Source organism: Diachasma alloeum, unplaced genomic scaffold (assembly GCF_001412515.2).
Source record: "Diachasma alloeum isolate Michigan unplaced genomic scaffold, Dall2.0 Dall_scaffold_00551, whole genome shotgun sequence".
NCBI lineage: Eukaryota > Metazoa > Arthropoda > Insecta > Hymenoptera > Braconidae > Diachasma > Diachasma alloeum.
In genome coordinates this window covers 42881-55620 of record NW_021680683.1, presented here as the reverse complement: position 1 = coordinate 55620, position 12740 = coordinate 42881, and the positions used below count along the sequence as shown (strand labels likewise).

The 12740-nt window shown below is 38.6% G+C and overlaps 1 protein-coding gene across 2 annotated transcripts; it reads left to right on the top strand.

The window, feature by feature from the left end:
* Positions 1 to 7213: 7213 nt before the first annotated feature.
* On the top strand, positions 7214 to 11812 carry LOC107043176 (dentin sialophosphoprotein). 2 transcript variants are annotated; one of them, XM_015264539.2, is made up of 6 exons: positions 7214 to 7384; positions 8018 to 8930; positions 9044 to 9130; positions 9447 to 10075; positions 10147 to 10326; positions 10713 to 11812. In XM_015264539.2, exons 4-6 carry the CDS (start codon positions 9773 to 9775, stop codon positions 11685 to 11687), a joined length of 1458 nt encoding a protein of 485 aa, XP_015120025.1. In that variant the 5' UTR covers positions 7214 to 7384; positions 8018 to 8930; positions 9044 to 9130; positions 9447 to 9772; the 3' UTR covers positions 11688 to 11812. The 2 variants fall into 2 exon arrangements, with proteins under 2 accessions (XP_015120025.1, XP_015120026.1); XM_015264540.2 differs by lacking the exon at positions 7214 to 7384 and having other exon boundaries at positions 7921 to 8930.
* The last annotated feature ends 928 nt before the right edge of the window (positions 11813 to 12740 follow it).

The following is a 12740-nucleotide window of genomic DNA, read 5'->3' as shown; positions in this document are numbered from 1 at the left end:
TCTCTAACTTTATGCTTCTGTTCTGCAAGAGTTTCCTCATCCACAGTAACCAGAATGCTATCGTCAATGATGTGTAAGAGTTTATTCGTTTTGATTTCTGACGAAAAATAATCATAGAAATGTTCATACTTCATTTTGCTGTCCATTTTATAATCTCTTTTAAAGCTCATTCCTTTGTCAAGCAATTCGATTTGTAATTTATTTGTTACCTCGCTAGTTAATTGTTTCAACGGATTTTGATTGTTTCCTTGACTTGACTTTGTCTGATTAATTTCATTAATCTGCTTATTGACTATTGAACTAATTTGATTTTCTAGATTCGTATGCTCATTTGACGCCACTCCTCCGTCTAATTTTTTCTTGTTTGTTGTTACCTTAATTGATGATTCGACATTAGTGCTACATTCATTGAAAGTTCTTTTTACTTCTTCTATTTTATCGTTGTGCTTTTTGTCCAGGGCACTCAACAGCTCCTGTACTTCCTTTTTATCTTTTGCTCTCGCTTCAGCATTTAGTCTCAACTGGTTTCTGTTCTGTTAAACTTTCATACAGTGCCTTTGTTGAAGTTATATTTGAGTTGCACAATTTTTCCACCATGCTCTTCAGCTCAGCCAGCTGTATGTCTACAGAAACTGTCTTGACAGTCTTGTTGCCGTTAGGCTCAACTGATTCATCATCTAGATTAGATTTTATCAATTACAATTTAATATTTACTTTATTGCCTGCAGTAATCTTGGGTTTCGGTTTGATTTGGTCAGTTTTCTCAGCATTAATATTACCTGTGTTTTTCCCGCCTGCACTTATCTCGCCGCCATTCGTCTCGCCTCCAGTCGATTTGATTGACTTGGACTCGCCTGTGGCCCTCGCCTCCGTGTTTCCCAAGTCTTTGTTCATGTTCCTTGACCTATACTCGATTACAGCTGTTGTTGACATTGGACTCTTCGGACCGTAACCTGGTAGATACATTGGCTTATTTTCGGCCAACAATGCAGCTTCTAACACAGTTAGACATCTCCATTGATCCCCTGTGAATTCTCTTTTATCTAATTTTAAAGAGACCGAAAAATTGAGGATTATTGTATCTGGTTACAGTTTTTGTATTCAGGTCCGAAATCCCAGACTCGACTTGCTAAACATAAACAAACCGAATCCAGGATGAGTGTGCTCTTCAGAAAATCTAAAAATAAGACCTCCTTCAAACACACTTAAGTCTTTTATGATTGCAAGAGATTGATTTAATTTTCTCAAGCGATTTGACGTCTTAATATTCCGTGTTTCTAATGTGTATAGTATGCTCGCCCATTAACACGTATGCCTGATGTCTCCCCTGTTACATATCCTGTTCCTTTGTCTGGTAGAACATACACTTTATCGTCTACTATTGCCAGGGAGACTAGTTCTCCCTCGTGGTTTCCTTCGATTAAATGTTGTCTGATCAGGAGTCTCCACACTTCATGCAAGAGTTCCTTATCAGCTGTAATTTTAATTTATAAATATCTTCGTCTGAAGATGGCAATTTCTAAAAATTCAATTTCTTTGGTTCGACCCGTCAAATATTTAATTTGTTATTCTCGCCTATCAAATACTTCTAGATTCAATATTCTTGCCAATTAAATATTTCGATTTTGATGCATCCTTAATTCATGAATTTCAATTTTGCACTAGTGTCTGTTGATTTTATTTTATTACTTTACATTACGCTGGTGGACCCCGCACACACGCGGAACGCGGCCGAGAAAGAGAGAATTTTTGTTTTTCACACCAATTTTTATATATACACACTAATTTTTATTTTTCTTTCTATTTCTTATTGTTCTCGCCTTGCTCGAGCAATGTGTGTGGGACTGCAGTCGTCCCTCTCTCTCAGACGCACCCCGGTTGCACGCGCAACCCACCCGTTGCGTCTACTTGTTGAAGCCTGTTGAAGCCTGTGCTTGCCTTCCCCGCCGAGAAACTATTGTCTCGGTGTCACTTGGCTTTCTTCTATTGTTTTGCTTTAAATTTGATTTTATTTATGACAAAAGATATTTTATGCTTTTCAGTGATTTTTGTGAATTTAATGGGATTTCTTTATTAATTCTTTTTAATCTAAAATTCTCGATTTCAGGTCGGCGTCGTGGACAATTAATTTCCAGCCGCCATTTTGATCCCCTCTCTCGGTCTCGTTAATTCACTGCACTTATTACATGTATTTTTCAGAACTTACTTTTCCTCTTATTACTTTCCATTTTCCTTTCCTTCTGAAGTCACTCCCCAGCTCGCCTCAATATTTTTCTCTTTTGGATGTTCCTTGTGATTTGCACGAACGCGTGTGATCCACCCGGACACGTGCCCGGCCGCCCGATAGCGTCCTTTTTGGAATTTCCGATTTATCGCTTCCAATCCTTTTATTTATGATAAATTTTAATCACGCACAGTTGAAGTGTGCTCGGCCCATAACCTGAAGGGTTATCTGGGATAGAAATAATGATTAAACACAGTTTTATAATCGTCAAAGTAATTAAGCTTTATTCAGCAACGTAACGCGACAACGGTCGAGGCACAAGTGGTGCATAGTACGAGTATATCATTGAGAGGCGCAACGGCGCCTTGGCGACACAGTCTGCCACACTGTCGGTAAAGAGGGAGACTGGCGTAGGGCGCTATATTTCAACACTTTTATTACACTGCTCTTCCTCCTTTTTGAGTTTACAAAACAGTAAATTATTAAACTTTCAATTTACGTACAAAAAAAGAAATACCAATCCTCTCACGAAGAGAGATATGCAAATATAAGTATCGTTGTTGTCATGAAGACGCTATAACTTATGATCTGATAAATCTTCTTTCACTTACTTTATATACACTTTTGTACATCAATAAACACTACTGGAACTCTTGACGATATAAGCCCTTTTGAGCTGGTAAGTCATATATGACCTCAGTTTTTCTATATAACAAAGTGAAGCTCAATTTTTCTTCTTTTCTTTTCTTTTCAAAATAAATCACAAAACACTTATTTTATAAATTTGGTTTTGTATCACGGTGTGAATCTTACAATATATATTATGAAGTGTTTAACGATACGAATTTTCAAATAACATTTGAGTGAGTTTTAAGAATTATTAGTTGCAGCTTCTCGCAGACGGGCTCTGGTTTTTTTTCCTGCTTTTGTTTTGCCTTGATTCGATCTCCTGATCGACGTAGCCATTCCCTTATTTTCTTTTGGATGGTATCTTTGTCATAAACTAATTGTTTCTCTTTACATTTGCCTATAACAATTTCTGTAAATAACAATGGAGAATGTTATGACATGCTTATGAGAGTCTAACCATAAAAATTGATGCTCGGAGAAATATTGCTGTCGACGAGATAACTCACTGAAGGATTTGATTTTTTTTGTTTGTAACATAGTAATAACAACAATAACTAATAAGGCGAAAATGGCACCAGGAATCACAATGGAGACCGAAAAAATATTTGCGAACATTCCTGATTTCAAAATTAGAACTTGATTGATCAATGAAAATTAATTACTCACGGTGTCAAAGATATTTCAAGACTTGCGGATTGTAATGAAAATTTTCGTGTTTTATCCCAATGCACGCTGTCACTCTGGATCCAGTGAATACATATGACGCAGTTGATCAGTATTTACCAATTAGCCACTGAAAACATACGGAATGGATGAAAAATATTTTAATTCGATGAAATTCAGCTTCAGCACACTCTTCAGAGTATTTACTTACATCAATGAGATTATTTTGAGAGATTACAGATGTAATTCCACAGAGCATTGTTCACTGTATGCAACCGAATCACAAATGACACTGCGTAACACAATATCTGGAAAAGTCTCTAGACAAAAGAATCCAGAAGGTATCCATCTGATGCCCAACCCGGTGACAATGAAATGTTACGATAAATGATTCAAAAATATGTCAACAGTAGGACACCCTCTTGTGGTCGTTTCTAGAATATGTCACGTGACTATCCTGGAATAGTTACCTTTTCGGTATCAGATAAAAACTATCACTTGGATGAATTTCGCCGGCAAAAAAAAGACCACTCTTGGATATCCACTTCCGGTCTCTGCAAATCGTCGAAAAAAATACCCCTTCAAGATAACTGTGCAGAGTCAGCCCCATGTTATCGGAAAATGGATGTCTTTGAGGAATCAGAAAATAGTTATAAGTCCTGAATGACGGATAATGTATAACTTTCAGATGTGCTGAAAAACTCTATCGTAATGTACTCCGTCAAATCGACATCATTCAGATATCGTAAACGGCGGTATCGTTGAGGCTGGAAGTGAGGATAACTTTCAGATACCGTATTCACGTCTACCGTAATGGAATGCGAGAAAACGTCTCTTTTCCGTTAACAAAAAAAAGGTATCGATCATGATTGACGATCTTCAGTCGTCTTCCAGACACGTCTCATTCAATAACATGTAGGAGTTGTCTTTCAGAGAACATCTGAAAGATGTCTTGAAAAAAGTTATCCAACCTCCACCGTATTGACATCATTTTCCCCTTGTCCAAACGCCAACCAGATAAAGATAACTTGTAGATACTTTTCGGACAAGTGTGCTACTTGGGCGGTGACGTCACGCGCATGCGCATTGAGTCGGAGAGACTCATGGGAGTGCGAGCGGTGCCGACATATATCGCGTGTCTCTCTCACGCGTACCTCCCCTACCGGCTCCGGGCTCCCCACTCCCGGTGATTCTCAAGCGGAAAATTATTTACCGAAAATCGCGTATAACTAAAAACCTGTTCGAGATAAAAAAAAAAGTTTCAAACGAAACTTTTTCTAAAAATTATAATTAAAATTATGGAGGAAAAAAAATCGATTTGTCGATTAGTAAAAAATTGAAATTGATTATCGGCTATTTTTAAGTGAGAACCCCTTACCAATGGGGTGAAAAAAATTCAGCCCTAAGTCGGAGCCTCCAAAAAACGTTTGGCGGGAAAAAAAAATTGAAAAAATAAATTCTTAGAATTTTTTTCATCATTTGTATCACCCCTACCCTTTCCGACCGCTCTGGGGGATGAAGAATGCTAGATAGGGGAAAATTCATCAGGACTTTTCTTGTAGAAAATTTTGCGCTCTACAATTTTTATAATAACCTTTTACATCGTAACTTTAATACTTTTTTAGTTATTCGCAAAAAAACGTGTTTTTGGGGGTAATTTTTCAATTTTTCACCCTTACCTGAAAGGTGAGCACCCCCAACCGTCCTATTTCTTCATTATGATCACAAAAACTATTCACATGCAAAAAACCAGGCTGATTAGCAAAACCATGCGGTTCAGACCTTTATTGACTGGACTAAACCGTTGGGTGTTGAGGTTAAAATACAAACGTCTTTTTCAATGCGGTGATTAAGTAATGTAGAAGAAATTGCCATATAAGAATGCTGTTTACGTGGACATGAATCTTGATACGCAAATGGAGGTCAAGTACTGTTGCAATTGAAATTAAATTGAGGTTTTTTATTCATATTACCAATATTACTAATACTGATGAATGGTGTTATTTATTTATGTTTTATATTTCAGGCTTCCAGACTATTATTTCAATATCAAACAAACGAGTTGAGGAATTAATAACTGATATATCAAGTGACATGAGTTTAAAATCTTCACTTTGCTAATTGTATCATAAATATTAATTGCATATATTATTTTCCAATGCCAGTTTCTGCATAATTTCAAATTGTAAATAATTAAAATTGTATAATGGATACTTCATGGTGTTGATGTACGTCACAGAGAGCAGAAACTTGCTATTGTCAATATTTAGTATTCAAACAAGTTGGGTGCAAACATATTACCGAGTATACCAGAGAGATTCACCGTTTGTGAATATCCTGTGCTAGAAAGTAGGTTAGCATGTGTTATTTCATTTATGGTATGTTAGGGGGAAATAATCCAGCATGGAGGACAAAAGCATAATTAATGAAGAGAGGCAGGTCGGCAGGTGCAACGAACTTGCATGTATTAAAATTGTTGCAAACGATAAAAAAAACTCCGAAAAGATGTGTCGTGATGTGACATTTGAGTGCAGCTTTCTCAATCCTGTGTTTCAATTCAATGAGGAGCATGCCGGGCTCTGACCCTACATTTTGCACGGCGATGAGGCTGCACGCAAAGGCCCGCTGCATACATGCACATGCGCACACTAATCGTGGTTCCGCTGTCTTTGTCTTGCCACTGGAAAATATTCGCGCTCTCTCTCGCCACGGGGCCCGCGAATTTCTCGGAAAAAAAGTTCGGAAAATTTTGTTTTTTTTTTTCGTTAACAAAATAAAAAAATTCAAAATCAGATATCTCGAAAACTAAACGGTCTGTTTGATCAATTTTTTGACGAAATTTTTTTTTATGACATTCATTTTTTCAGATTTTCGGGGAAAAAATCGATTTTCTTCCTACTATCGGGTAAAGTTGCGTTCCTGACCGAGCGAAGCGAGGCGGTCGGGCGCTCGGTTTGACCGAGCGAAGCGAGGTTAGGAACGCAACTTTACCCGCTAGTAGGAAGAAAAATCGTACTCAAGCCTCGGGAGCGAAGTCAGACAAGCGTTCCCCACGTGCTTACCACCCTCGCCTTCGGCTCGGGTGATAATTCTGCACGTGGGGAAGACTTGTCTGACTTCGCTCCCTAAGGATATCCAAGTACTTCGGCTAATTTTTTTTGGAACAAATCCGTCCCAGAATTGACAGAATAGGGGTAAATGTTAATTTTGAGCACAATTTCGAACTTAGTTTCCGAACAAATATTTGAGAAAAAAAATGTTGAAAAATGAAATTTAACAAACATTCCCCATAAGAGCACCCCACTCGCTTGTTCAATTCAATGGTTGGGGGTTTTAAAGCGTTTTTTCGTACATATAACCGTATATAACTTTGTTCGTTATTCATCCTAATATTTTTTGAGACCTTGAAAAATACAAGTTTCCGAAGAAATAATCGAAAAAAATTAAATGAAAAATCTCACGATGCGCCCGACCGCCATATTGGATAGTTTGAATTCGAGAGTTCCGGTCATGTGGCAACTTCGGATTCACCTAACCTGGAGATGAGAGGTGCATATATCAGCCGTCTAAACAAACAGCGTTGCCACCTACTCACCACAGGATACAACGACGAGAGTCATATAAAAAATTAACTGAAATATTTTATAATCATTCAATAGAATTTTGCTTACAAATGTTCGTATTTGTTAATTAATAAATCAATGATGACGGGTAATCACAAATTCGCGGAGAATTGAAAAAACTTGGTTAAAAATCAAAAGCTTATTTGACGATACTACTTTGATATCCCTAAGGCAGAAATATACTATTTCTATTTCAAAGAGTCAGCCTCCATTCGCCAGGTATTCGTAGGAGTCTATAAATCATGTGAGTAATTTTACGACTTTTTTAAATGTTACTCCGCACTGTAGTGATTGGCTATAGCTTTGGGAAATTCAATATTCACAGTTGACTTTAAGAATCCAGTGATTTTTTTGTTTTTTTTTTTAAGTGAAACTTCTTTTGGCTCGGTTGGACATTTCTGCCGTCGGGGTAAAATACGAGCTGGCTGGTCGGAGCGTAGCTGGGAAAGGAGAAGAAAGGGAGAATAGTGGTGGGGAGGGCGTGCGTTGAGGGGAGTCGCTGTACCGCTGGGGCTACCGCACGCGTTCGGGTTGCTTCGTGCGTGGTCGTTCGTCTTCGTTATTGTCTTATTTAATAAACACTAATTCCCAACCTTGAATACTATAGATTAGTAACACTCGAGTCAGAGTTTCAAGGAAATTTCACTTCTACCGCGTGGCGTTCCACGCACTGGTTTTTTTTTGTCAGTTGGTCAAAAATTGCAAAAAAGAAAAAATTTCTCATAATTTGCCAAATCCTCTTTCAAATAAAGTTAAAGTTTGTGTTTGGAATTACTTGACCAGAGGTGGGGAACATTTCTCAGAAAATAATAGTAATTTTAAATATCAAAGTTAAAAAATAAACATTACTTGAGAAATAAAAATTTTATTTTTGTAGGTCCGACTCAGAGTCTGAAGAACCAGCAGAGTTCCGCAATTTTTTTACGATGGATAACTTCAATCTGCGACACGTATTTTATTGTGGTCTTTTAGAAATCATGTTTTTTTTCAATCCAGCTTCTTTCAAAAAGAATCCATACAAACTACTCTTGATGTTGCACAATTCCTCCTCTGCACTCTACGAAAAATTTGTTCTCAACACGATCCTATTGAGACAAATGTCCAAGGAATCTCCGAATTTCCGATTGATTCGGCAGAAATTGCGAGATCATTTGCGTTACACGCAAGTGTATGGACTGTGCATTGATATCCAGTTTCACTTGGATCACTGCCAAACATGCACACAACTGCTTGTCATGGATCTTGCAGATTACTGCCCCGGGATGAATGTCAGTGACGAACTGCACGGCCAATACTTGGAGTCATTCCGAATCATGTTGAGCGAATCAAAAAAGTTTGCCGTTCTATTTCCAAAATTCGTTACACCGAAGAGCAAGCAAATGTATGGTCGTTTATGGAATAATGTCTTGGAGCACAGATACCAGGGCCCCCCATTCCCAGTGAAGGAGCAAATTGACTGGAAAACCAGTGCTTCTATTAAACTCAATGATGATGAGGAGCTATCTGTATTTGCGCAGGACATTTCCGAGACAATACAGGAATATTTTTCTCATGAGTCTTCCAAGCAGGACAGTGTCAAACAGAAAGGCTCACAGGGGAAGAAAAATAAGATTACTGACAAACGAACTGTCGTTGAGAGGGCAACAGAAGAGCCGGGTCCATCTGGAGTGAACAAAAAAATGGACCGATCGAGTGAGACAGATTTAAAGAGACATGATAAAAATTTGAAAGAAGCCAACAAGCGAGGCTCAAGGCAGCTGCTATCAGACAGTGACTCAGAAAATTCCGAGGTAAGCTGAAATAGCGTAGGTCTGGTCATAATATCGGCACTGGTGTATACTGACACCTGGTCTACTTTCCACTTGCTCATTACTAATCAGGTTCAAATTTGTAATATTTATAGATGTACCCCGCAACTAGCACCAGAACTGATAAACTTTCAATATCTCCAATCTCCGACGACAGCAACTCTTCAGATTCTGGGAAACAAGTAAGTCGAAGGAAAAAATTTATAATTATTTAATCTTCTTTTCCTTTTCAATATATAATGGTGCGACTAAAAATTTTATGATTTCATTGATATTGCCTTATTTACTTCGTTAGCGAATACTTAAGAAGTTGTGTTCATGAACAAAGCAATCCACACCAGTGTATGTTAACACGTCAAAGCAAAAAATCTTTTCTTTTAAAAGTGTCAGTTGGTCAAAAATCACAACACACATCAATATATGAGCACATTCACTCCATCATTGTTGTAAATGATCATCGTTTACGAATGACATAATGACATCCTGTTGGTTTTACAGGAGAGGAAAAAAAGAAAATTGTTACCGGCAAAAACAACCAGCCGCACAAGGAAACGTAAATTATCATCAGAATCCACTGAAAATAGCGATGAAGATATAAAAACAGACAAGAAGTACTCGAGACCAACTACTGATTCAGGCGATACCAAGGGGACTGAAGACCCAACGATCAAAACTACAGACTGCGAAGTGAGATTGGAGGCGAACACACCAGAAGTACTTCCACCTCTACGGCTGAAAAGCAGGAAAAGTTAACTGACAACAAAAATGTGGACATTGACGGACAATTTCCTTCAACACCTCAGGAACGGGAAGATGAGAGAAACATGCCAGTGGAGTTACAAAAGGTACTTCCAGAAGCTGACATATTTCCGGATCAGAATGAGCTCGATGAAAACGTTGACGGGAATGACTCGAGCCGTTCACCTTCAAAGGACAAGTCTGCACTCCCTGACGACAGCAACTCCACAGATTCTGCGGTTGAAACGTTGCCGCTTGGAAAGAGAAACTTCAAGGGTCCAAAGGTGTCAAGTGTGGTTAAAGTGGATGGGAATCAGAAGTACACCATTTTCAAAAAACAACAGACTTTAGTGGAACAACGTCCTCCATCGCCTCGAGACGATACTAACGTAAGGCTCGACAAGACTTCCACTTGTTGATTTTTATTCAGTTTCAAATTTATGATAATATATATTTCTAGATGCCTCCCGCAAGTTACGGTGAAGTTGCACAGCCGGCAGGAGAAGAATCACCTGGAGGAAAAATGGAAATTGACGATGAGCGCCAGAAGGACGAAGACCCCGACGAGACTAACGTAACGCTTTCACCTACAGTTGACAAGTCTTCGGTTTCAGACAAGTCCGCAGATTCAGAGGATGAAGTAAGTTGAATAATGAGTGTCATCATTTAATCTTTGTTTTTATGCATTGGTGCATACTGACACCAGTTAGTGGATTATAACATGGAAAATGTACACGCTAGTGTATGTTGACACCTAGGCTACAGTGATACATTTTCATCATAGATTTTTTATATAAGTTCATAGTAAATGCCAGTACATCAACATTACTATTTATTCAATGTCATTTTTCATCATCAATCACGCAGAAATTTCTCATTTGTCTTTTTTTTAATTTAACGTTTTATTCCATACTTTTTGAATTATCGCACCATAAAAGCATAGACGAATCTTTCTATATTTTAAAAGTCGCTAACTCGACTTGGTGCAACTAGCTCTTAGAATACAATTTTCTTTTTGTTTTGCAGAATCAACTCATCAACTTTCAATTTGTAAAGACATCACACACGCCCCTGGTTTCTTCAGCTGAACTTGAGAAGTTTGATGATCAATTCCTTGTCGGAGACACATCTCGAAGTACAGACTCGTCAGATTCTTCGTCCGGGTCAGAATCGTCAGAAGATTCTGATGAAGAATCATCAGGGTCATCGAAATGCGCATTTTACGGTGATTATGGAGATGAGGTCAACCGTGACGCAAAAGAGACACAGCGTTCCACTACCACCAATGAATCTCCGGGTGGTGATTCCGTTGCACAAGCAGAGGACGAAGAGACCTCTCAGAAGGATTTAAATGTCACCGCCCCCGGCCGCATCAAAACTTCGATGATGACATCATCTCCGGAAGCCGGGCCGAGCAACATGGCCTCGAGTTTAAGATCCCCGAAAATTGATGCGGCCGGCATACACACGTCCTTCGTGTCAGCGAGTGACAGCTCTGTGGACGAAAACGAGCCAACGATATCACTTGCAAAGCTGGAATTGATGGCAAAACGCATGCAAGGTAACGCATCATCGTCGCAAACACACGATGAAAGGGACACCGATGAAGAGCAAGAGAGGACCACACGTCATGGAGGCGATAACAACAGACGAACAGTAAGCCCTGAGGGCAGGGGTAACACTCCACCCCCTCAGGACCAGAATTGGAGCAAAGAAGAGGTGAATGCCTTCGTAACATCGAACTTTGGCACATTACGAGATCGATTGAACAGCGAGGAAGAGTATGAAATTGAAGAATTGATGGCGTGCGGTCAGAACAAACAAAGAAGGAGGATATGGCTTGTAAAGTGGGTGGGATGGGACGGTCTAACATGGGAGAAAGCCGATAACATCTCTCTCGCTCTCAGAAAACAATGGATAAACGAGAATCCAAATGCACCCGTGATGAAAATTACAGAGCAGGAAATAGAAGCCCGGAAGAAGGCATGTAAAAAGAGATGAAAACAGAGATGAAAGAATGAGGTCCTCCGCAGAATGAAAAAAAAAAGATTTACGACTCTTTTTTTGTGCAGTTTACGTATTTTTTGTGAGAAATAATAAAAGAAAACAATTTGTTGTGGTTAAAATCATTTCTGCAGCTTCACATCCCCTCAAATATCGAAGTTAATAAATTAAAATTTATTAACTATTACATAATACACATGTAAATACAAATCAAAAACCCATTGAAAACATAAAATGAGATCTTGATGCAGAGCCATTGTACACCGGTGTATATTAACACCTCAACGCAAAAAGGCATTTTTTTTTTCAATTCTCAGTTGGTCAAAATTGCACTCAAGAAAAACTTTCTTACAATTTGCCAATTCGTCTCTTAAATAACGTTAGAGTTTGTGTTTGAAATTACTTGACCAGAGGTGGGGAATATTTCTTAGAAAATAATAATGATAAAAAACAGAATCATTTTATCTGTCAGTTATATATTTGAAAATATATTGTTTTATTTTTAATTTTCAAATATTGAGGTTATTAAATTAAAATTTTTTACCCATTACATAATACACATGTTAATAAAAATCAAAAACCCGTTGGTACGATAAAATGGGCTTTTGATGCAGAGTCATTGTACACCGGTGTATGTTCACACCTCAGTCGGATCGTTGGAAAGGCAGAGAAACGCCAGGCAGTTCCTCACTCGCTGTGGTCAGCACCAGCAAGAGACCAGGTCATTCTAGTGCAAAAAATAATGCGTCGGATCGAAATGGAACTTTTGCAAACTATTTGCTGAAAACGAATCGCACTTTCACACTGAATAAAACGCACGATAGCTCATTCTGATCGTTGGAGAGGTAGAGAAACGCCAGGCAGTTCCTCACTCGCTGTGGTCAGCACCAGCAGGAGCCCAGGTCATTCTAGTTCAAAAAATAATACGTCGGATCGAAATGGAATTTTTGCAAACAATTTGCTGATAACGAATCGCAATTTCACACTGAATAAAAGGCACTGTACCTCATTCTGATAGTTGGTGAGGCAGAGAACTGACCATGACCTGCT

What these genes read in the sequence shown, in the direction of transcription:
- LOC107043176 (XM_015264539.2), top strand. Translation starts at nt 9,773, where the DNA reads ATGCCAGTGGAGTTACAAAAGGTACTTCCAGAAGCTGACATATTTCCG. An exon ending in CGCCTCGAGACGATACTAAC is followed by an intron (nt 10,076 to 10,146) that starts GTAAGGCTCGAC and finishes ATATATTTCTAG; the next exon opens with ATGCCTCCCGCAAGTTACGG. An exon ending in CCGCAGATTCAGAGGATGAA is followed by an intron (nt 10,327 to 10,712) that starts GTAAGTTGAATA and finishes TTTGTTTTGCAG; the next exon opens with AATCAACTCATCAACTTTCA.